Raw genomic sequence first — 25799 nt, forward strand, 5'->3', positions numbered from 1 at the left:
TCAATGATTTAATTTCCTGTACAGTATTCCTTTCAGCTCCCTTTGAACATATTTTCAGCCACTCTTCCTTTTCTTTCAAACCTCTGTTCTCTATTATGTAATAGAAGCCCACTGATGGGTCACAGACAGCCTACAAGTTGTAACAAATTATGCCTCTCGCTGCCTTTTTCAGTATTTTGCTGAAATAAAGTGGAATAAATTTGAAGTGTTGGATGTTCATCAACACATGTACAATGAAGAATACAAACCAAGGGCTAGATAGATCTAAATAATTATAAGATGAATTGTTTGTAGATAGTAAACAACTCAGATGATGTTCACAGTGAGAAATACCAAGAAGTTAAATGATACAGCAATAAGGAAAAAGGAGGCAGAGTTACAGTTTTCCAAAATGAACCTCCTTTTGAAATATGAACTTCCTTTTGAAATATGAGGCTTAACTATATTTGCCCTATATTTATATCTCAGTGGAGTTGTTAATCAATCCCTTTAAATATTTGTTCCTCCTCACTCTCAATTGGCTCATCTTTTTTACACCTCATTTTGATATAAAAATATCTGTAGACACATTTTTTGATAGGAATACTGAAACATATATATGTTTTTATGTACTGGATGGTGGACCAGGAAGATGTAAACTCAAATCCCCACTTGACTATGGAGCTTACTGTTTAATCTAAAAAGTTTTATTGATACTGTACTTATCATATTAAATTGTTCAGATGAAATTCTTATTAAAAGATAAACTCTTCAATTTTGTGCAGGGAATAAGCACAAAGAGCTATAAACGGTTATATACTATTTAGTACATTTTTATTTTTTGTCTTCTAAACAGGAAAAACTAAACACTGAAAATCAAAGCCATCAATTTTGAATAAACTACTTTATTTTACTTAGTCACAAAATATCAATTATAGTACCAGTCTTGAAAAAATGTTGCAGCACTTAACTCTTCATTTTTCTGTACTTATGGGCAAATTATATTATGCACAACATTTTAACATAACTTAAAACATTTATCACATTTTCTAATCAAAATAATTAGATCAAACAAAATTCCATTCATTTTTGTTTTTAGATACTTCAGAAACTTGCCTATGTCCAGACTGAGAAACTTTGGTTTTATTTTTAATCTAGTAGCTTGAACTTGAGTCACTTTCTTGCACATCTCACAATAAAACTTTTAATAATAATAATAATAATAATTTTATTTGTATACCGCCCTTCTCCCGAAGGACTCAGGGCAGTGAACAGGGCAATACATGTTAAAAGACAAGAATACAAAAATTAAAAGAGATTAAACAAGATGCCCAAAAACTATAACAATAAGTTGAAATACATAAAAAGCAATAAAACCCAAACCCATCACCCATCAGGCCAGGCCGGCTTGTTCAAACAGGTAGGTCTTTAGATCGCGCCGGAAGGAGCGAAGGTCGGGGGCCATCCGGAGCTCAACCGGAAGATGGTTCCATAAATCCGGCGTGCCCACAGAGAACGCCCTCCCCCTGGGGGCCACAAGTCGACATTCTTTGACCCGTGGCACCCTGAGGAGGCCCTCTCTGTGGGAGCGCACTGGGCGGAGGGAAGTTGATGCCGGCCGCAGGTGCTCCCATGCCATGAAGGTCTTTGTAGGTCATTACCAGCACCTTGAATCTCACACGGAAGACAACTGGGAGCCAATGCAGCTCACGGAGCAAGGGTGTAACATGGGAGTATCGGGAAACTCCCAACACAACTCTTGCGGCTGCATTCTGTACCAGTTGGAGCCTGTGAAGGTATAGAAATCTTCTTCCAATTTGCCATGTATAAATGCCTTAATTTATTTTCTAACATTAATAGCTTTATGTGCAATTTACAACTTAGTCACACCAAGAAAAAGAAATGGGTTACTTGGTTTACGCACATTTGAAATTGCCTATATTATATGCTTCAAATGAAATTAAAAAGCAATGCATACAATCTTCCTATATTCTCAAATAATTACTTCGTAACCACACTATTTTCTTTATGTGATTAGCTTTACTGTGCTGCGGTGAATTATTTTTACCCAACAAAATCCCACTGAAATTATGTAAGTGCCTATTAATTTTAATGAGAAGTTACACAGTAAAATGTACACAGCAAAATTATTTTTTGAATAGGTTTGGAGGAAACTACTGTATGGTCTTAACATAATCCAGGTATTACAGCTGGTAGGGTGAAGAATACTGTGCAGAACATTTAAATTATAGGTAGTCGTCAATTTATGACCAGAATGATCCCAGAATTATAGTCATAACTTGCCACTGGGTCCACTTTTACGACCTTTTTTTGCAGTGGTCATTAAGTGAAGAGTGTGGTTGTTAAACAGGTCTGTTTTCTGGTGTTCTTTGCCAGAAACTGGAAGAAAATGCCAGAAACAGGCAAAAACTGCCAAAAATTGTAGGCCAGTAAATGCAAGATGCTGGAAATGGCTATAAATGAGAGCCAATTGCAAAGTACCCAAATTGTGATCATGTGACTGCCGGGGGGGGGGGGGAGAGGATTGCCATGATAGCAAACAGTCATTAAGCATGGACTATCTATATGTATTTAATCATGATTAATAAATCATAACTGATGTTTAATACAAGTCACACAAAATAGGATAAAATAAATCACTGACTGTTTATTTGACCCGATAATGTAGCACAGGAAAAACTTGGTTTGTAGTGTTTGTAATTATTCTGTTATGTTGTTTATTTATAGAGGTACAACTGGCCAGTGAAACATTGAGCACTCGGGGAGGATGCAGTTAAAATTAGGTAAACTATAATATATAGGAGTTGAAGTGGTTTTGACCTCTGACTATGTACATAATAAAAGAAGAGAAGAACCGTTTCTGTCTGTAATTCTCTAAGTAATTTTGGAAGGAAGATAGGCAAGCAAGGGAATAAAAATGAACAAATTATGGACCTAATCTGAAATAATTCCCTGCTGCTATTTACATTAGACAGTGTCTTCCCATTTCATGCTACACAGCATCGTTTTTATTTTTATAATCACTGATGCACTTACTAACTTGGCCTGTTTTAAGTACAGATGTTGACAGATACTTTGGGATTGTGGGTATTCTATGCCTAATGAAAAAGAGGATTCTGTTTCTGCCAGTGGTAAAATGGTAACACCCATAGGACAAACAGACTAGCCCAAATTATCCATGCCGGCAAACAATCCAGGAGAGCATGAATCAACAAAACTGATTGCTCCTTCCTGCAATGGATTGTGTTGTTTGACTTCAGCTGGGTTGTGCTGAGTTTCAGAGATCAGGCATATTAGAAAGTACACAGCATGAATTAAATATCAGACTTCCATCAAGGTACAGAAATAAATCTATCCTATGCTTTCCTTCTTCCTTAAAATGTGCTGATTGCCCAAAGAATGCCAACAATTTCTCCCCAAAAGCTTGTTCACTACCACTGTGAACCTTTCCTGGTAACCGAAATAGACACTATACAACAACACTATACAACAGCATCTTCTTTTAAAATGTGTTGTTACTAGTAATCACTGCTGAGCTCTTCTGAATCAAAAGTTCATTTGATTTCCAAAAATGTGCTTTTGAAAATGTTTATGATCTTTTTGTCTTTCTTATTTTCTTATTTTGCTTTTAGCATTTCATTCTTTAGTATCTATATTATTTTTTTATTCTCAGCTTGATGAATTTAAAGTAACTTACAAAAAAGTTTTTTTTTCCAATGCCAACCAAAAACTCATGTTATTTCTGCAGACAAAAAACCTTCACTATTTTTGGATTCATATCGTAGATCCATTTTTATTTCAGCTGGCAAGACAATACAATCTCGATCTGTCAGTTTTCTTGGCCTTACAGGAAAGCAAGGTGGGTCCTTCTCTGGATGACAAACTGCACGCGATGTCAAAGGGATTCACTAGACCTGGGGTCTCCAACCCCCGGTCTTTGGACCAGTACCGGGCTGTGGCATGCCAGCAACTAGTCCACACAAACAAGGAAAGCCCCATCCACGGGATGCAGGCAGCACATAAAACCACACCCCCTCCGGTCCGTGGAAAAACCTCTCTCCATAGATCCAGTGTCCAAAAGGTTGGGGACCTCTGCACTAGACTGTCTTTATTTGATGACTGCAACATGCTACCAGAAAATGTCAGGCACAAAAGACCAGGTCCATATGTGGAGGTCCATTTAAACTGATATATTGCTATACAAGCCATGTACAGGAATCTTCTCAACTAATGGCTTAGCACCTGTCTGGAATTAGATAAGGGCAATGGAAATCAAGGAGAGTTGGACTTAGTACACTTATGGCTATGTAGGGATTCCATACCGATCCCTCTTCTAATTCCACCTCCAGGTTCTGCCACTCCTTCTCCTATAGAAAATGAACTACATGTGTGATCCAAGTAGATTTATGGAATGTACTGAATCTAAATTGAGGAAGATCATTTTTAGCTTTTTATCTTCAAAAGTTTTACCAACTGTTCTAGCACTAATGTCAAAAATGACCATGTCTCCCCAAAATGTTTTGTTCTACATAAAAATCAGTGGAACAGAGCTCTACTTTAAAGTGATGTTGCCAAACAAAATAAGCATCACACATATGGTAAATATTATAAAGACTTTCCCCTTCATGGATTACTGCCTTGTCGTGGCGAAGGGGCTTGCGTAATTCAATGAAGCTATGAGCTATGCCGTGCAGGGCCACCCAAGACGGACAGGTCATAGCAGAGAGTTCTGACAAAACGTGATCCACTGGAGAAGGAAATGGCAAACCACTCCAGTATCTTTGCCATGAAAACCCTATGGACAGTACCAAAAGGCAAAACGATATGACGCTGGAAGATGAGCCCCTCAGGTCGGAAGGTGTCCAATATGCTACTGGGGAAGAGCAGAGGGCTAGTACTAGTAGCGCCAGAAAGAATGAAGCGACTGGGCCAAAGCCGAAAGGACGCTCAGCTGTGGATGTGTCTGGTGGTGAAAGGAAAGTCCGATGCTGTAAAGATTTTTTCTCCATAGGAACCTGGAATGTAAGATCCATGAATCAAGGAAAGCTGGACGTGGTCAAACAAGAGATGACAAGACTAAACATCGACATCTTAGGTATCAGCGAACTAAAATGGACAGGAATGGGTGAATTTAATTCAGATGACCATCAGGTATACTACTGCGGGCAAGAATCCCTCAGAAGAAATGGAGTAGCCTTCATAGTCAATAAAAGAGTAGGAAAAGCAATACTGGGATACAATCCTCAAAATGACAGAATGATCTCAGTTCGAATCCAAGGCAAACCATTCAATATCACAGTAGTCCAAGTCTATGCCCCAACCACCGGTGCTGAAAAGGATGAAATTGACCAGTTCTATGAAGCTCTACAGCACCTTATAGAACTAACACCCAAAAATGATGTCCTTATTAAAAGGAATTAATAAATTTGTTTGGGCAGGGAAAAAGCCACGAGTTAAATTTAAGATAATGCAAGATATGCGTGAAAGAGGTGGTCTTAAAATGCCTAATTTTAAATTATATTATGAAGCTGCTGCTTTGTCAGCGATAAGTGACTGGTTTAATTTAACACAAGCGAGATTATTAAATCTTGAGGGTCATGATTTGTTATTTGGATGGCATGCATATTTATTGTATGATAAGAAGGTGGATAATGTGTTTAAGATACATATTTTAAGGTTTGCTCTGTTGCGAGTTTGGAAAAAGTACAGACACAAGTTAAATTATAAGATACCTATTTGGGCAATACCTAAACACGCAATAGAAAATATAAATGTGGGATTCAAACATGATGTGACTACATATAAGGAAATTCTAAGTTTGGAAAGGAATGTATGGCAATTAAAGTCATATAACATTTTAAAAGAAGAAAAGATAGTACAAACTTGGTTTCAGTATGGGCAATTACAGGCTAGGTGGAAAGAGGACCAGAAAACTGGTTTTTTGATGACTGATGAAAATTTGGTAAAGCAAATTAGAGATCAAGGTCAAGCTCATATAAAAAGGATATATCTGGCATTGATAGAAATTGATTCAAAGAAAAATGGGCTCACAATTTTCAAGAAGTTATCACAATGGATACTTGGGAAAAGATCTGAGTGAGAAATGTAAAATTTACACAGGCCCAAAATTTAAGAGAGAACTTTTATAAAATGTTTTATAGGTGGCATTTAGATCCTAAAAAATTAGCAAGCATGTATCCGAACTGCCAGCCCAAATGTTGGAGGTGTGGCTGTGAGGATGCAACGTATTTTCATATATGGTGGACTTGTAAAAGGGTTAAAGCATTTTGGATTAAAATTTGGTGGAATATGCAAAAAATATTCAAGAAAATGATAAAGTTTTGTCCGCAATTGTTTTTACTGGGCATTATCACAGATACTACCGTTGTGGACACTAAGCTGATGTTGAATTTAATTACGGCAGCGAGACTTTTAGTAGCGCAATATTGGAAGAAGGAAGAACTGCCGACTATAGAAGAATGGACTTTAAAAGTTTCCAATTTGGCGGAAATGGCAAAGATTTCAGCGTATTTGAAAGACCAATCGCAACAGAGATATATTGTGGAGTGGAGAAGATGGATTGATTATATCCAGAATAAATATGGGACTAAAAAGTTTCACTTAGCATTTGAATAAGTAGTGGATATATATGATGTATAACTAGCTTGTAGTTATTTTATTAAGAGTTAAAGTGCGATAGAATTTAATATTTTATTGTTGTTTGCATATTTTAGATTATGTTTGTTTGTATTTTTATACCCTGTATTTAGCTCTGGGAAGTCGAGGGGGAGGGGGGGAGGGGAGAGTTGGGGAGGTTTGGGGAGAGGGGAGGGGGAGGAGAGGGGTTTTGTATTTAAAATGTACTGTAAAACTTTTCAATAATAAAAAAAGAACATGTCCTTATCATCATGGGGGATTGGAATGCTAAAGTAGGAAGCCAAAAGATAACCGGAATAACAGGCAAGTTTGGCCTTGGAGTACAAAATGAAGCAGGGCACAGGCTGATAGAATTTTGTCAAGAGAATATGATGGTCATAGCAAACACTCTTTTCCAACAACCCAAGAGACGGCTCTACACATGGACATCACCAGACGGTCAACACAGAAATCAGATTGACTATATGCTCTGCAGCCAAAGATGGAGAAGCTCTATACAGTCAGTAAAAACAAGACCAGGAGCTGACTGTGGCTCAGACCATGAGCTTCCTGTTGCAAAGTTTAGGCTTAAATTAAAGAAAGTAGGGAAAAGCACTAGGCCAGTCAGGTATGAATTAAATCATATCCCTCTTCAATATACAGTAGAGGTGACAAATAGATTTAAGGAATTAGATCTGATAGACAGAGTGCCTGAAGAACTATGGACAGAGGTTCGCAACATTGTACAAGAGGTAGCAACTAAAACCATCCCAAAGAAAAAGAAATGCAAGAAAGCAAAATGGCTGTCTGGGGAAGCTTTGCAAATAGCTGAGGAAAGGAGGGAAGCGAAAGGCAAGGGAGAAAAAGAAAGATATGCCCAATTAAATGCAGAATTCCAAAGAATAGCTAGAAGAGATAAGAATGCCTTCTTAAATGAACAATGCAAAGAAATAGAAGAAAACAATAGAATAGGGAGGACCAGAGATCTTTTCAAGAAAATTGGAGAGATGAAAGGAACGTTTCATGCAAAAATGGGCATGATAAAGGACCAAAATGGCAGGGACCTAACAGAGGCAGAAGAGATTAAGAAGAGGTGGCAAAATTACACAGAAGAACTATACAAGAATGAGCTTAACGTCCCTGATAATCACAATGAGGTGGTCACTGACCTCGAGCCAGACATCCTAGAATGTGAAGTGAAGTGGGCCTTAGAAAAGCTGAGCAACAACAAAGCTAGTGGAGGTGACAGTATTCCAGCTGAGCTATTCAAAATCTTAAAAGACGATGCAGTAAAAGTGCTACATTCAATTTGCCAGCAAATTTGGAAAACTCAACAGTGGCCACAGGATTGGAAAAGATCAGTTTACATTCCAATTCCAAAGAGAGGCAGTGCCAAAGAATGTTCAAACTATCGCACCATTGCACTCATTTCTCATGCTAGTAAAGTTATGCTTAAAATTCTACAAGCTAGACTCCAGCAGTATGTGGATCGAGAACTACCAGAAGTACAGGCAGGATTTCGAAGAGGCAGAGGAACTAGAGATCAAATTGCTAACATACGCTGGATCATGGAGAAAGCTAGAGAGTTCCAGAAAAACATCTACTTCTGCTTCATTGACTATGCTAAAGCCTTTGATTGTGTGGCTCATAACAAAGTGTGGCAAGTCCTTAAAGAGATGGGCATACCAGACCATCTTATTTGTCTCTTGAGAAACCTATATGCGGACCAAGAAGCAACAGTGAGAACTGGACACGGAACCACTGATTGGTTCAAAATTGGGAAAGGAGTCCGGCAAGGCTGTATACTGTCGCCTTGCCTATTTAACTTATATGCAGAGCACATCATGAGAAAGGCAGGGCTAGATGAATCAAAAGTTGGAATTAAGATTGCCGGAAGAAACATCAACAACCTAAGATATGCAGATGATACCACTCTAATGGCAGAAAGTGAAGAAGAACTAAAGAGCCTCTTGTTGCGAGTGAAGAAGGAGAGTGCAAAACTTGGGTTGAAACTAAACATTAAGAAAACCAAGATCATGGCATCTGGCCCTCTCAATTCCTGGCAAATAGATGGGGAAGAAATGGAGGTAGTGACAGATTTTATTTTCCTGGGCTCCAAGATCACTGCAGATGGGGACTGTAGCCAAGAAATTAAAAGACGCTTGCTCCTCGGGAGGAAAGCAATGGCAAATCTAGACAGCACACTAAAAAGCAGAGACATCACCCTGTCAACAAAAGTGCGTATAGTCAAGGCTATGGTCTTCCCAGTTGCAATGTATGGCAGTGAAAGTTGGACCATAAGAAAGGCTGAGCGCCAAAGAATTGAAGCCTTTGAACTATGGTGCTGAAGAAGACTCCTGCGAGTCCCTTGGACTGCAAGGCGATCAAACCGGTCAGTCCTAGAGGAGATCAACCCTGACTGCTCTTTAGAAGGCCAGATCCTGAAGCTAAAACTCAAATACTTTGGCCACCTAATGAGAAGGAAGGACTCACTGGAGAAGAGCCTAATGCTGGGAAAGATTGAGGGCAATAGAAGAAGGGGACGACAGAGAATGAGGTGGCTGGATGGAGTCACTGAAGCAGTAGGCGTGAGCTTAAATGGACTCCAGAAGATGGTAGAGGACAGGAAGGCCTGGAGGAACGTTGTCCATAGGGTCGCGATGGGTCGGACATGACTTCGCAACTAACAACAACATAAAGACTTTAAATAATTTTCAAAAAGGAGCAAGTTATCAGAAAACAATTTCAAAATCAATTAATTTTTTCTTATTACCTTTCAAAGATTGAGCCTAATCATTGAGCCTAATCATAACTAAGTTAGTTATCGATTATGTTTCCAAATTATCATCAAAGTTTATTATCAGACTCTTAATGATTTTGGGGGGCTATTAGCTAAACTAAGTAAAAAAAAATCCCATGATAAAATTTAAAAAATCCCATGAAATGAACAAAATTGTGAATTTTATTTGCAAGTGTCATTAGCAATTTAAGATTACTAATGTTAACATATTAAAAATAAACTAAATTAAACTGTAAAACTAAATACCGAATTATTGTATGTGTGTATATATATATGTGTGTGTGTATGTATGTATGTGTATATGTATATATGTATGTATATAATTCAACTTAATCAAATACAGAGATGGTTAGTACTCTTCTCTGGTCTTGACACAAACCTTGTAATATTAAAATACTGAATTGGTTTTTTTGAATAAATACAAGATTTGACCAGATTTCAGCAATTTTTCACAAAACCTTGTATGTAAGGTCTCGTACAATCTATCACACAAGATACTTGAAAGATCCCAAGAATTTTCAAGGTAATTAAATTTCTAAAAAAAAAAGATTTATTTTGGAGGAATTAGCTTTTTTTAAATGCTGTTGAGTGTTGTTGTGCCTGATTCCTGAATTGCAGCAGTTTTTAAATCTGTAAAGAGTCCATTATAAAAAACATTTTCTTCCTACACAATATAATATCATTGCTGTTTCACCCCAGGTACTAACTTTTTAAATATAAAAAGTTATATTTAACTTTTACTCCGTAACGCCTCTCTGTGGCTCCCAATGACCGAATTTGTGCTCTGTAGCATCCACTTGTGTTCCCTACCAACCTGCCCAAACTTCAAAATGCCTGCCTATGGCACTCCCACCCACCCCAATAGGAACCTGGTTTTTGCTTAGGATTCTGGCCTCTTCTTGCTTATGACCAGCATGGTCCTGGGGTTAGAATAGCAACCTGGGATTGCTGGGATTGCTATTGCTAAGTAATGCAATTACATAATGTTGTGCCTTACTGCTACAATATTTAGTGATGGAAATTCTGCTCCCAACTACTATTGTAACCCAAACACTACCTGTAAGAAAAATATGCAGTAGTTACCTATTAAACAGATGAAGAATTGGGGTTCTTGCCCAACAAGTATAGTTAAGCTCTTTAAAGCTCAATGCAGCAAATGCATCTGATTGTATCAGGAATAACTTGGTAAGAACAGAGTCTGAACACCTTAATGGAGCTTTTCAGGTGTAACCCTCATGACTTAGAACATGTTTCCCATAGTGGTATGCTCACAGCCATCTTCCTTTGCTTTCCATATGGTATATTTAAGTGTATTTCGGCCAGTCGCTTCCTCAGCTCAGCAAAAGCACACAAATGGCTATAACACAACTGCAGATACTGTAATGGTTGTAAATGGGTGCTGGATGTGAAGTGCCCCAATGGCGATCATTAGTCACAAAGGTTTTTTTACACTCTTGTAACTTCAAATGGTTGTTAAACAAGGCAGTTGGTAAGCAAAGACTACCTGTGCCTAGATTTAAAGCTCTTGCCCCACACAAAGCAACTTTCCTGCTCCTTTAATCTAGAGCAGGCATGTCACACTCGCGATGTCATGTGATGTCACACAACATGTTGCGACTTTTTCCGCATTGCGGGCAATGAGGTGGGTGCAGTTCCAGTGTGATGCATCCAGCCCGCGGGCCGGCAGTTTGACATGCCTGATCTAGAGAGATAGTAGTGTAATTTCAAAAGAGGGTCTCTAACATAATTGTTTAAAAAATGTAGAATAAAAAAATTATAACAAATTTATAAATAAATCCAACTAAAAGCACTTCTGATGTGAGGCTCATTTTACATTAAGCCATGTTTACTTTATCCATGTTTGTTAAATATACCACAAAATAGCAATTTCACAAAATGTGCAAACTCATGAAGCACTTATAAATGACAATGACCAGGTAAAAATATAGCACTGAGCTAAACCACATTATGCCTTTGAGCACTTTAAGAATGTAAAATTATCTATGGTTTATTGAATGATTTTTGTATAATCTACCAATGAAAACTAGGGACTGTACTGGCTTGTCTCCAGATTCACATTCAATCATGAGTTGCAGTAAGAAGTTAATCTGTTTCACCAAGATAACATGTTATGTCATATATCGGAATTCCTTGGAAGTGGATGGTTCAAGTGTAATAATCACTAATTAATAAATAAGTCAATAATATATCCAAAGTTATCATTCCTTCTTCCCCAGTTTCTCACCCTAAATGCCAAGTATGGGATTCTCTCTTTCCATAGCCTTTTTCTTTTAATGTTATATTACTTGCACTTTATTACATATTTGTATTCTTGTATATGTACACAATCGTTGTTACCACAATTTTCTCTCATTTCTCTAAAAAAGCTACTGTTCCCTTTTGCCACTGTTCAAAGTACTAACAACATGCTTAGGGGTCCCCAGATCTATATCAGAGAATATTCCTGAATGAAAACATTTCCCAGAGTGTCCAAAATTTCAACATCTGTCAGAATTTGTAAGACATTTTTCCACACCAGGTATTAAGCTAAGAGGAAGCTCATTTTACATCTGCTGCTGAGCAGCTACAAGTTGGCAGTAACATTTGGTCAGAATTGTCTTGGCTAAATTTCAACCAAAGTCTTTTACTGCTTTCAATTAGTTATTTCTCTAGTATTGCAAGTCATTAACTGTTCACATACCTTCTTCTAGAGGATATCATTTTATGCAAAACAAGTTTCAGTTATTACAAAATAAAGTTCACATGCACAGAACTGCTTGTTTGATCTATCTTTCTTCCTTTTAAGTTTGCAAAAACCTTTTTACCCATTCCCCCGAGGCACAATATAACTGAATTTCTAAAACAGGCCAAGAACAACAAAATGTGTTAAGAGTCTCTTCTCCAGCACAGCAAAATCACCCATGCCAAAATCTGAGTGCTTCACTTCTGTTCTCCAACAGTATGAAGTTTATTATAAAAGACATTGTTCTTGAACTGTAAATTTTCCAAAAAATTGTTTTGATATATAATCTACATTGGGAATTTCATTTGAATAGTCAAACAGCTTACTTAAAAACTACATAAATTATCTGAAAGCTTTTAAAATTGAAAATATAAAAACCCATAAAGAAGTAGAAGCTGAACTGACAACCAACATTGGCATACATACATTTATCCAGATTAAACTGACAATTTCAAGAAGACTGCCTTTTTTTCTCCTTTTAAACATGCCAAGATGTCCCATTAATCAAACCATTCATGGAATACTAGGGTTCCCAAAATCATGCACAAACAATTTGTATCATAATTAACCACAAACACTAGTGAAGAGAGAGGAAATCTAATTTAGATATATTTATATTTATAAAACTGCTTTTCAGATAATCTGGGAGAGTAATAAATACTTAAGATAATGAGTCAAGAAGTAAATTGTCACCTCATTTTTTGATTGTCTCCTTAATTATAGGAAAACCTTTATATGTATATAAGGACCAGGATATACTTAGGAAGTATCTGCAGGAACTTTCTAAAAGTTGCTAGAACAGATAAAGAAACAACTCTTGTTCTCTTATATATAATATATAAATTAAAATATAAATCCAATGGTTAAATAGAACTGTTATCGAAAGGTATACAGTGCACTTCATCTATTCAAAGTCATCAATATGCATTAAATCAAAATGCTTTCTATTTATTTATTTATTTATTTATTTTATTGAATTTGTATACCGCCCTATTCCCGTAGGACTCAGGGCGGTTTACAGGGCAGTTAAAACCATGAAATACAAAAAATTAAAATCAATTAAAACAATTAAATTAAATTCAAGCCCCAAGAGTAAATTTAAAACCCAGTTAAATTAACAAGACCACAGTCTGGACCAAACAGATCAAAGAGCCAAGTTTTCAGGTCCCGGCGAAATAAGCGAAGGTCGGGGGCAGTCCTAAGTTCCGTGGGTAGTTGGTTCCATAGGGCAGGCGCACCCACAGAGAACGCCCTTCCCCTGGGAATAACCCGTCGGCATTCATTAACCGGCGGTACCCTGAGAAGGCCCTCCCTGTGGGGGCGCACGGGACGATGGGAAGATGATGCCGGCAGCAGGTGTTCCCTTAGATAGTCTGGACCCAAGCCATTTAGGGCTTTATAGGTCATTACCAGCATATTGTTATTCAATATCCTTTACAAGACAGCACTATCTCTCCCTTAATTACAAATTGCCCAAGAATATCTAGCAAGCATGTGGTTAGAATGAGAAGTATATTTGGAACTTCCTAAGAATTCCTAAGTTCTATCACATTACATCTTTCATTTCTTGTATTATTTTATTCACAACTTAAAATAATTAAAAGTATTGGTTTTATTGCAAGAGGGTTTGGTGGGTTTTTAGTAATGATTAGATCTGAAGTTATTTTGTACTATGATTTAAGACATATTTTTATGATCCAGTTTGGAATCAGTTTTAGTTATTATTAAGGAGATAGCTTTAAATACGCAATCATCAATCCTTAAACCATTTTAACTGACATCTTTGCTTACTATAATTGGTAGAACCATCACTCTTCCCCTGTCCTTCAAAATGCATTCAGCTATCCATTCTCTACAGTATTAGATAGTATAAGATAGATAGATAGATAGATAGATAGATAGATAGATAGATAGATAGATAGATAGATAGATAAACCTTTATTGTCATTTTTTACTGTGAGCACAATGGCACACATGAAAAAATGAAATTTAGTTGCTTACTCTCAAAATGTACACATACATAACACACATTTAAACATACACATTCATTTTTCTTTTTTGGCTATATAAAGTTAATTCTACTCCAACTTCTCCAACTGTTCAATTTGGAATAGAAACAGATATAAAGAATACTGCGATTGGAATGAAAGAAAATTGAAGAAATGGTTTTCACGTTGATTCATTAAAATATTTCATTCCTTCTATGTTAAGAAAATATCACAAGGAATTCCAAGAAACCAGGAAACATCAATACTAAATGTATTTCTCCCATAATTTGAGTTGATCTTTGATATAGGAAAGGATGTGGAAACCAAAGCTTGATGTACTGTAATCTATTCTACTTATGTATCCATTTCATACAGCATTTTTTTTTAAAAAAACCCTATTATAAATTATTAGTTTGGATTTTAGCACTACTAACATACTCATTTTTGCTTTATCATAATCCATTCATTTTCCTTAATAGGTTGTATTCCAAAAAACCCCATGAACATTCCTTTCTCCAATTCTATCATTTTGGAGTGACCTATGATTAGATTAGTTTGAAGTGAATTACTTTAAAATTAGCTGCTGAATGAAATACAATCATTTTGGGCATTAAGAATCATCAGTATCCAATATTCTTTCCTGGTTGGCATATGCTACAATTAATCACATTTTAATTCTTTTAAAGCACCTGTTAAATGAAACTTTAAAATATTGTCTACTAATATAAACATAGCTTACAATAAATCACTTTCCAGTTTCCTTCCACAGTAACCCAAGCATCAATGACTTCATTCTTCCACACCAACTTTATGCTATAAACAAATCTATCAGCTCTTTCTGAATTCAGGAAATCTAAAACTGACCTGAAAATTATCTTGCTGATTTCTATTAAGTATTCTCACTGAAGCCAACAGACCAGGACTGAAAGCTATGTAAGTATGTCAAGGAAAGCCAATAGCAATTTCAGATTGCTTTGTATATAAGATATTTTACCACAGAAATATCCTGGTAAGCATTGATTCCTTGTTTTTTTTAAAAAAGTAGACTTATGTATTTATATACTTATGTAACTAAGGCAGAATATCAGCAAATAGCCCAAGCCTGAAAAGATGAACTGAGGAAAGCTAAGGCTCAAAATGAACTAAGGCTTGAGACAAAAGTCAAAAATAACAGAAAAAAACGTCTTTCAACATGTAAAAAATAAGAAAAAAGTTAAGGAAATGATTGGTCCATTAATGGAAGAAAGTGGCAAGAAGGTGACAAGCAAAAGGGAGAAAGCAGAACTATTTAACTCGTTTTTTGCATCAGTCTTTACACAAAGGGAAAAAACAGTCCAATCTATCAAAAACAGTACCGTAACAGAATGGGCATATTAGCAAAATACATGGGAAGTAGTCATATTAACAGCACATTCTTTATTTATAAATTAAATCCAATAATTTAGTGCAAAACAATTTTATCCTTTCTCTTATTGAAGTACAGTTTCTAAAACAAAGGTCATCAGCAAAAAAGATGTTATTCATTGTTTCCATAGTTTATAAATTATATTGAGGAGTTTCACACAATAAACTAGAATTAGCCAACTGCAATATAGTCTCAATATAGCCTATGAGGTATGTTTTTAACAAAGGCAGGGAAATGTAAAAATAAATAAGTAAATAAGCAGAATTCCTCAGCCTTAACTTTAAAAATTCCTGTTTTCTTACAGAATACTTTTTAGGCCACTTTACAAGAGACTTTGGATGCTATTATAAAATGTCCTCTATATTTAATAGATAACTCTTAAGTCTTAAATTTTACCAAATATGGCATAGTATTTGGAAGAAAGAGGCAAAATGCATTCAGAGCTTTAAAATTAGTATCTTTAGTTTAGATCCTTTCCAAATAAAAAAGAATTCTGTGTAAAGGAGAAAGGTAGTAGCATGTAGGAACAACAATTATCCTTTAATTTATTCCCCTAAAAAGATGGTTAGTGAACATCTGTTTGAGGATAGTTACTCCTGTGAAAAATGACATTATTGATTAATAGCTTAATTTTTAATTAGATGAGGGATTAAAACCTTTAAAACTTCATAAAAGTTTTAATTTTAAATTAAAAGACAGGATTTAAAAGACATGCTAAGTAAAGCTTAATTTAAAAAAAACTTTAAAAGATATGTTTAATAAAAAGTTATAAGACATATACAGCTCAACACAGCAATGACCAAACATCAATTTTAGAAATATTTTACATTCAAATAAGGATCGTGTTAAGTTTACATTAAGAAAAAATGCCCATTTGTGCTCTGCCAACTGCTCTCTCTCTAATCCAATGATCATCTAAAGTCCTCTAACATTCTAAATTTTAGGCACTATCTATATGTAGTATAGAAATAAAAAAAACTATCATTATTATCAGTTTGCCATTATGCCAGATGAACAACTTGTTGGTTAAAAAACATTTTATGAGATAAGGTAGATTTCCTATCACCTGTGTTGAGTCCTTCTTACAGCAAACGAAGTCACTGTGGTTGGTTTCATAGTCTCTGAATAATCTGGCAGTGTATTATGCCTCTATTCAAAGTTAAAAAAACAAGAATAAGCTACAACTTAGTTTATGGTTATTTCTCCAATTAAACTAACTTAGATGACATAAGCACGAACAAGGGTAGACAAATGGAGGGCTCAGCTCACATGATTAGATGAAATAATCATAAACCGGTCAAAACAAAAGATTCTGTAAATGTAAATAGTCTATTCCAAATCATTATATCACATGGAAATTGGTTTGGATTTAGACCACTAGATTTTATACTTCCAAAATTAGAAGGCTTTTTCAGCAAGTTCTAGAGTAGTCCTTAATGCAATCTAACACTGTTTCACCAAATAAAGCTCAGTTGACATACTTCTTAAAGGATGCAAGTCTTGAGCAGATATACCTTGCACGTCAGTTTACCCCTTTTCTCAGGAATTGTAACTATCTTGCCTGAGGAAGAATTCTTGTAAATTTAAAAGCTTACAATAGTTTTATAATCCTTCAGTTAACTTAATGAAGATAGCCCATCAATAAGGATTTATTTTTTTCACTGTCACTGCAGAGATGATCAGTGCGAGCTTATAAAAAAAGCTTAAGCTTCAATTCAACAATAAAGAGTTTCAAAGTTAAAAAATATCAGTGTTAGAATGCTATTTATTCATTCATTCAATCATCTGAATTACTCTCCTTATGCATACCACACAAGCATTCCAAATAAACAATTCAAGCAGTTGCCAACAAAATCATAAGTTAACTCTTCTAAAAGTAGAACATTTCTCTTTTGTATTCATCAGCCATTGTTACTTATATCTTTAGCATAGAATTATGAAACAATCTATTAGCATATGGAAATAAAAGATAAGAGGTGAATTTAAGTACAACTAGTGAATCACTTTAATCATAATCATAATAGTAAAGTTGGAAGGGACCTTGGAGGTGATCTAGTCCAACCCCCTCCCTGCTCAGGCAGGAAACCCTATACCATTTCAGACAAATTGCTGTCCAGTCTCTTCTTAAAATCTTCCAGTGTTGGAGCATTCACAGCTTCTGGAAGCAGGTTGTTCTACTGGTTAATTGTTCTAACTGTCAGGAAGTTTCTCCTTAGTTCTAGGTTGCTTCTCTCCTTGATTAGTTTCCATCCGTTGCTTCTTGTCCTGCGTTCAGGTGCTTTGGAGAATAGCTTGACTCCCTCATCTTGTGGCAACCCCTGAGATATTGGAACACTGCTATCATGTCACCTCTCGTCCTTCTCTTCATTAAACTACACATACCCAATTCCAGAAGCCGTTCCTTAGATGTTTTAGGCTCCAGACCTCTAATCATCTTTGTTGCTCTTCTCTGTACTCGTTCCAGAGTCTCAACATCTTTTTTACATCGTGGTGACCAAAACTGGATGCAGTATTCCAAGTGTGGCCTTACCAAGGCATTGTAAAGTGGTATTACTACTTCACGTGATCTTGATTCTATCCCTCTGTTAATGCAGCCTAGCACTGTGTTAGCTTTTTTGGCAGCTGCAGCACACTGCTGGCTCATATTTAAGTGATTGTCCAGTAGGACTCCAAGATCCCTCTCACAGTTACTACTAGTGAGCAAGGTACCCCCTATACTATACCTGCACATTTGGTTTTTCTTGCCTAAATGTAGAACCTTACTTTTTTCACCATTGAATTTCATTTTGTTAGATAGCGCCCAGTGTCCAAGTCTGTCCAGATCCTCCTGTATCTTAAGCCTATCTTCCTGAGTGTTGGCTATTCCTGCCAGCTTGGTGTCATCTGCAAATTTGATGAGTTCCCCATCTATCCTCTCATCCAAATCGTTGTTGAAAATGTTGAAGAGCACTGGGCCCAGAACAGAGCCCTGGGGCACCCCACTACACACTTCCCTCCATGTAGATCTGGTTCTATTGAGAATCACAAGCTGAGTACAGCCAGTCATCCAGCTACGAATCCATCGGGTGGTGATGCTGTCTAACCCACATTTTTCTATCTTATCAAGTAGTAGGTTGTGTTCTACTTTATCAAATGCCTTACTGAAGTCCAAGTAACTTATATCCACAGCATTCCTCTGATCCACTAATTTTGTCATCACTTGGTCAAAGAATGCAATAAGATTTGTCTGGTATGATCTGTTTTTGACAAACCCATGTTGGCTTTTAGTAAAGACTTTGTTTGCCTCTAGGTGCTCGCTGATTCATTGTTTGGTTATCTTTTCCAGAATCTTCCCAGGTATTGAGGTCAGGCTGATAGGTCTGTAGTTTCCTGGATCTATTTTTTTCCCTTTTTTGAAGATGGGAACTACATCAGCTCTCTTCCAGTCCTCTGGTAGTTCCCCAGTGCTCCAGGATCTTTGAAAAATATAGTTCAGTGGTTCTGAGATCACGTCTGCCAGTTCCTTGAGAACCTTGGGGTATAATCCATCTGGTCCTGGTGATTTGAACTCGTCTAGGCTGGACAGGTGCTCACTTACCATTTTCTTGCCTATCTTAACTTGTGTTTTTATTCTGTTTTTTATGGCACTATTTTTGATAGGTTGGTCTGTTTTTTCCCTTTGAGTAAAGACAGATGCAAAAAATGAGTTAAATAGTTCTGCTTTCTCCCTGTTGCTTGTCACCTTCTTGCCACTTTCACCCACTAATGGACCAATCATTTCCTTCACTTTTTTCTTGTTTTTTACATGTTGAAAGAAGCTTTTTTGTTATTTTTGACTTTGGTTGCAAGCCTTAGTTCATTTTGAGCCTTAGCTTTCCTCACTTCATCTTTGCAGGCTCGGGCTATTTGTTGATATTCTGCCTTAGTTATGTGTCCCTCTTTCCACTTTTTATACTTGTCATTTTTACTTTCAATTTATCAGAGAGTTCTTTATGCAGCCATGCTGGTTTCTTTTGAGAGCTGTTATTTTTCTTCTTTGTTGGTATTATGCTAGACTGGGCTTTTATTATCTCTTTTCAAAATTTCCCAAGCTTCTTGAGTTGTTTTCCCCTTGAGGATTCTCATCCATGCAATCCTTCCCAAGCTCTCTCTAAGTTATTGAAATTAGTTCTCTTAAAGTCCAAGACTCTAGTTTGACTGTATTCTATTGCTTGTGCTTCCATAATGTTGAATTCCAATATTGCATGATCACTTCCTCCCAAGGTTCCTGTGGCTTCAACACCTTTTTGACTATTTGACTGGCATCTATTTTCACAGATAAATTTTCACTGCTTCATTAATATACATATATTCTTATTTTCCTCTAATAAGCTGTAATGCCTGAAGTATGATGTATATGTGCTGGCCGTTAACTTGTAAATAGAACTGAATCATTTAGCTACAGACCATTTTTATCCAAAAGATTCAGTACTAGAATTCCAGTTATTTCTACACTCCAGAAAATACTAATACACTTTTATCTGAAAAACGGAACTATACAGATAAAACCAGGTATGTAGAAAAGCAGGCCAATGTTTTAGGAGGTCAGGTAACAGTTTGTTTAAATTATCACTGAACTTGACAGGTTTCCAGGTAGCAGCCATGTGACTTGGAAATCAGAGATTTCAGATTACAAGCATGTAAATAAGGTATCTCAAGTGCCTGCCAAATTCTTTCAATAAATGCTACACGTTAAAGCCTTTAAAAAAATTGTCCCTTATCTCACTTCATGGAAATTTAAATTTAATTGTACTGGAAGTCCATTAAATGAGTTTTAATTGTATAGAGTTTGGGTTTGTTTGTAAACCCAAATTTTTGATCTTCAAATTTATCCACCACTGAACATTTTTCATTTATAATCTCCAGACTCACACACCAGATTCAAATTCAAATAACTTTATTCCAGTCATTAACCAGCAGAACACACACTGGATAAAGCCATAATTTGACTTTGGTAGTATCAATTTTATATAGTACTATATATATAAAACCTATCACCATTATTAATAAATCATGGTTTAAATCTTAGCATATTGTGTGAACCAGGTAAAAGGGAAAATGTTATGACCAAAAAACAACTGTTTTGAATAGAGGTAGTCCTCAACCTGCAGTCACAATTAAGCCCAAAATTTCCATTGCTAAGCAAGGCAATTGTTAAATGAGTTTTGCCCCATTTTACAACCTTTCTTGACTGAGTTAAGTGAATCACTGCAGCTGTTAAATTAGTAACATGGTGAAGTGAATCTGTCTTCCCCATTGACTTGCTTGTCAGAAGGTTGCAAAAGGTGACCACATAACCCTGACACAATGCTGGCATTGCCAAGCGTCCAAATTTTGATCATGTGACCATGGGGATGCTGTAACAATCATAAGCGTGAAAAGCAGTCATAGGTCACTTTTTCAGTGCATTGTAACTTTGAATGGTCATTAAATGAATGGTTGTAAAACCAAGGACTAACTGTCAAGGACTTATGAGCATTCACTGAACGATGGTTAAAATTAACAGCCTCATAAAAATAAGTCAGTTATGACATAAATTCAAAAATTATGACCATCGCCCCACCATGGTGGTCCCGTGCTTGCAATTTGGGTGCTTGGAAACTGGCTCTCACTTATGACTGGTTGCTTCATCCCACAGTCACGTGGTTTACTATGTTTTTGCCTGTTTCTGGTGGAAAAAATAGCATTGGTTAAGCTGGATTCACATAGCCATGTGATTCAACTTAGAAGTGTGGTAAAAATTGTTGTAAAATCAGGTTCGGTCACACAATGACTCAACTTACGACTCCAATGACTTACAACAAAAATTGCAGTTCCAATTGTGGTTGTAAATTGAGGATTACCGGTATTCCAAAACTGAAATGCAGCACCCTTTTCCCAAGGTTTTGCTCCAACCTGAAACAAAGTTTCAAGTTCAATTTAATGCTTGTCCCAAGATTAGGACAAAACAGGTTCTTTCCTGCTGACATCTGATGTATTAGGGGGAAGTTTGGCTAAGGAAGAATCAATTAACTACATACTCAGAGACTAAGAATCTTTTGTACACTAGAAAAATATTTTTAAGAGATTTATTGGTGATGTAAAATTCTGTTTTGTTGAGCTTTGCAGACAAGACAAGTGAACTTTTCTTACTATTCAAATGTACTGTACACACATACCGCAATCCCACTGCTGTTATCTGTCTTTGCTGGCCTTTGGGCTGTTTGTGCAGGTAGACCGGGAGCCCCAAACATGCTATAATGTTCTGTCCAGTGTTGATTTGGAGGCTTTTTAAAAACAAAACATATATTATTCCCTTGGCCATTTCTCCATAGGCTGGCTGTCAGGTGCAAAGAATTAGGACCATAAGTTAAGTTCCAATTAGGAAGATTTATTGCTCAAGTCTGTACACAATCTAGTCAAGTAATGATCGGTATTAAGTAAGAATCAACAGAATTCAAGGGGGGCTGGACGTAGAGCATGTAGATACATAGTGATTCTAGCTTCAGTCCTCTTTTGTCTCTGCCTCAGGCCCTGCAACAACTTTTTTCTCCTACATAGGCTGCCTATCAAGCGGACCCCCATCAACTTTAATTGCCCAAAGACAGACCAAAAGGAGGAGGGCAAAGGATTTTTTTTCCAGTTCCCATTGTTGTCCCTTGAAAGGAAATTTGAAATTTGAATTTTTGTTCTTATTGAACACAAGACACCTGAGACGTTTTAAATTTTGTTCCAGTGGAAAATAGAAGTCTTGAAATGTTCCAAAAGAAAATTCTGAGTACATAGGCTTCTATTCTGAATTTGAAATACTATTTTTCTTTTTTGTACACAACCATGAATACTTGCAGAGTTCAATATTCATTATTTGCTACTTAAAAATAAATGTTCTCTACCCTTAAATGAAATTACCAAGGTAACTTACACAATAATATATGCATTGTCTCAAACGCTACCATAAATTTTTATATCGTATATATTATAAACTATATATGTTTATGCTTAGTGAGATTCAGGTACTTGTTCGATTGAAACAAGCTGAAAGCTCATTGAACTCAACAGGACTTACTTCAAAGTACATATTTGTTGGGCCACATATACTGATGACATTAGGGTTTTATTGTTATTATAGTTTTGTTCTAGAATTCTTAACTGAATAATTCTATGCATCACTTTAAAAATATTAAGTGCATAATTATCTTTATTTGGGGGATGGCTAAAAATTACAGAAACAACTACGGATTACTGAAGAGATTAGTTTGAAAATAAGGGATAATATTTAGATCATAAATTGGCAGGCATGAGATAATCTATTCTGAGTTATTCTCATCTATGAAATTCCATCCTGAGCATTCTTAACCAAAGAAATATTTATTTTCTGCAACAGTCTGTTCAGTAGTTGATACTAGAGAAATATTAGGCAATATAACAAAAAGCAATTTCAAATTTACATGTAAAAAAAGGACACAGACTTCCCAATAAATCTTAGCTCCCTCTTCTACTGAAACTTTCCTTCCTTCTTTCTTAAAATCTCTTCTGGATATTTAAGTGGAATGCTTTAATCTAGCCTATGCTTTTTCACAGAAAATCAATTGCATAATATTGTTCTCAATGGAGATTATACACACACACACACACATATCCTTTCAGATGAAGGAAATAGCAAGACCACTTAGAAGTAAATGCTAAGAACATTAGTTTTAAATGATGCTTACTGAAATTTCTAAATTTAGAAAACATTTTTGTTTTATTTAATTCATTGTGATCAATGAATCTGTTTAGAAATTTTTATTTACTTCTATACTACCTATCTCACCTGAGTCTGTGCCATTTATAATAAAATAAACAGTGGTGTAAAAAGCATAAATTGGAAAACAGAATTAAACACAGTTAAAGACCAAAGAGTTAAGAGCAAAGTTAAAAGTTAGGATGTTAAAAAGTTAAAGAGGCAGAGACAAGTCACCAACCACTCCCAAGGGTGCAGATCACTCTCAGTCCCTCACACCAATTGGCACAGCCTTCTCTTGACATCTTCTGGAAGGCAAGCAGAATGGGGGCCTGCGTCACCTCAGGGGGTAAGATGTTCCAAAGGGCAATGGCAAGAATGGGCAAAAATATGAAAGTGCCCTTAATCAAAAACTTTACCAGACACCCAGGAAGAAAGAACAATTCAGTTAGTCTTCAACATAAGAACTACAAGCCCCAAATTTCTGTTGCTTCAATGAGCTTCCCATGGGATGCAGAGCAAATTCGCCTTCGACAATCTTTGCAACTGCAGCAACATCCCATGGAATAAATACAATCCACTCCAAAATGCCCCTAGAGCAACCCACAGGATCAAAGCATTCTTGCCCAACCTCAACTTTCCTTACATCCAAGGCAGGTCTTCCTGAGCTTCTAGGGAACATCACGTGAATCTTGGCACCAAGCCTGATAACTGCTCCAGGCAACCTGAGAGTGCTAGCCTCCCCTTGAGAATATATATTTTTTGTCTGTAAATCTTGAAACTCTGCACAATTTCAATGGCGACTTTTATATAATATGTAAAGATTATTGACATTATTTGGCTAACTTTTAGAATGCTGAAAATAAAGAGAAAAATATTTTAGTTACTATTTAGAATATTAATATTACAAGCATTAAAACTGGCTTTTTAATTTAAAGTTGAGTATAATAATAAAAAAAACCCTGGGATTTTCATCAAAGTATTTGTTGTAAAGATTTGTTTTAAGCTAGCTACTTAATATTAAAATCTCCATTATACTGTTATTTGATGTGTATGTGGGTATTTTATATTATATACAGTACACTACATATATTACATACGTAAATGAAAGAACAAAATAGACAGATGGAGCAAATTTAACAAGAATTAATGTTAACAAATTAGTTAACAAATAAATGTAGAAAAAGAGAAAGGGGGAAAAACAAAAATCTGCATTAGATTTCTGACCTCCCTTTTATACATCTACTAATTTACAATATTTATGCATATTTAGACTACCTTAGAAGCCAAATTGTGATAATATTTGCCTTGCTTTGCAGTGAGATGTATGTATGGGAAACACTCTTGGCTTAATTTTAGTTATACTTCTATAGTGTTTGTCTGTTGTTTTTGTCATTGTTGCAAATTATCCAAGTTTAAATCTGCAATCAAATATTGTTGGAATTGTTCTTTTCTTCCAATGTTAAGAAAAAAATATTCACATTTTTATAAACAGATTTCATTAAATTATCATGTTTCTTGTTGATTTTATTTCTGAGATTATACCTAGTAATAAAAGTTGTGGTTTCATTCTGAATTTAACTTCCAGTATTTGTTGCATTATAATATGGAGGATTTTATAGTACTTTTGAGGTTTTTTTTATATGCCCACCACATATGGTAAGATGTTTCTTCTGTTTCAGGACATTTCCAAAATTTATTACTGTATGATTCAGAACTGTAGCGAGAATTTTACAAGAATGGAAAAAACATGTCAATCAATTGATATGAAGTGGGAAAAGATCTAGTCAAAGAACTCCTACAAAATTCTAAAGAGAGAAGTGGGCCTGCTCTTCAAATTTTAAACTGTATCATACAAGATGCTGCCTGTCATAGATAATGGAGTGGGAAAAACTCACAGATACAAAGGAGGATAAAACTTAAAATGAAAACATTATTAGACAAAATTTGATAAAAGAATGGAATTCCACAGAAGGAATACTCACTCAACAATTTCACCTCTAGCTTCTCCTTCAAATGCTTTCCACCTCAGAGATAATACAGCAAGAAAAATATAATTATATGTGCAGATATGGTTGACTCAGATTCTACGAATAGACTAAAAACACAACAAGAACTATTAAGTGAAGGCTTGAATATACCATGGCCTTATCTATTTACAAATAGTCAAAAATATAAAATCAGATTTCAAGAAGGAGGAACATTAGGGAAAAACAATTTGAAATGCAGACATAAAACCAATATCACCTACTGGGCATATAGATATTTTTTTTACTTAGGTATGATACCAAACAGAATAAAAAACTATAATAAAATGGATGCAAAAGTTTAAAGAAAATGACAGCATAATAAGAAAAATTATGGACTAAATCTATAAAATTAACATGAATTTATAGACTAAAGGGAAATTGATATAAATTATTTTGCACATGGTATGCAATCCTTGAGAATTGTTGCTCTCCTGGAAAAAGAGATGCAGCACTTGGGCTGCACAGACTCAGCACCAT

At 35.8% G+C, this 25799-nt stretch overlaps 2 protein-coding genes across 2 annotated transcripts in view; both read right to left on the reverse strand.

Moving 5' to 3' along the window:
- The window catches only part of MLLT3 (MLLT3 super elongation complex subunit), a 115058-nt gene that overhangs the window by 72768 nt on the left and 16491 nt on the right, over nt 1-25799 (reverse strand). The gene's annotated exons all lie outside the window — the stretch shown is intronic.
- LOC308663443 (uncharacterized protein) lies at nt 875-24021 on the reverse strand. Its single transcript, XM_081319846.1, has 4 exons — nt 23924-24021; nt 21749-21856; nt 16639-16721; nt 875-1767 (listed from the first exon to the last, which is right to left on the reverse strand). The coding sequence occupies exons 1-4, from the start codon at nt 23972-23974 to the stop codon at nt 1452-1454; spliced, it is 558 nt and encodes a 185-aa protein (XP_081175972.1). The 5' UTR covers nt 23975-24021; the 3' UTR covers nt 875-1451.

The sequence above is a fragment of the Vipera berus genome (assembly GCF_964194415.1).
Source record: "Vipera berus genome assembly, chromosome: 2".
NCBI lineage: Eukaryota > Metazoa > Chordata > Lepidosauria > Squamata > Viperidae > Vipera > Vipera berus.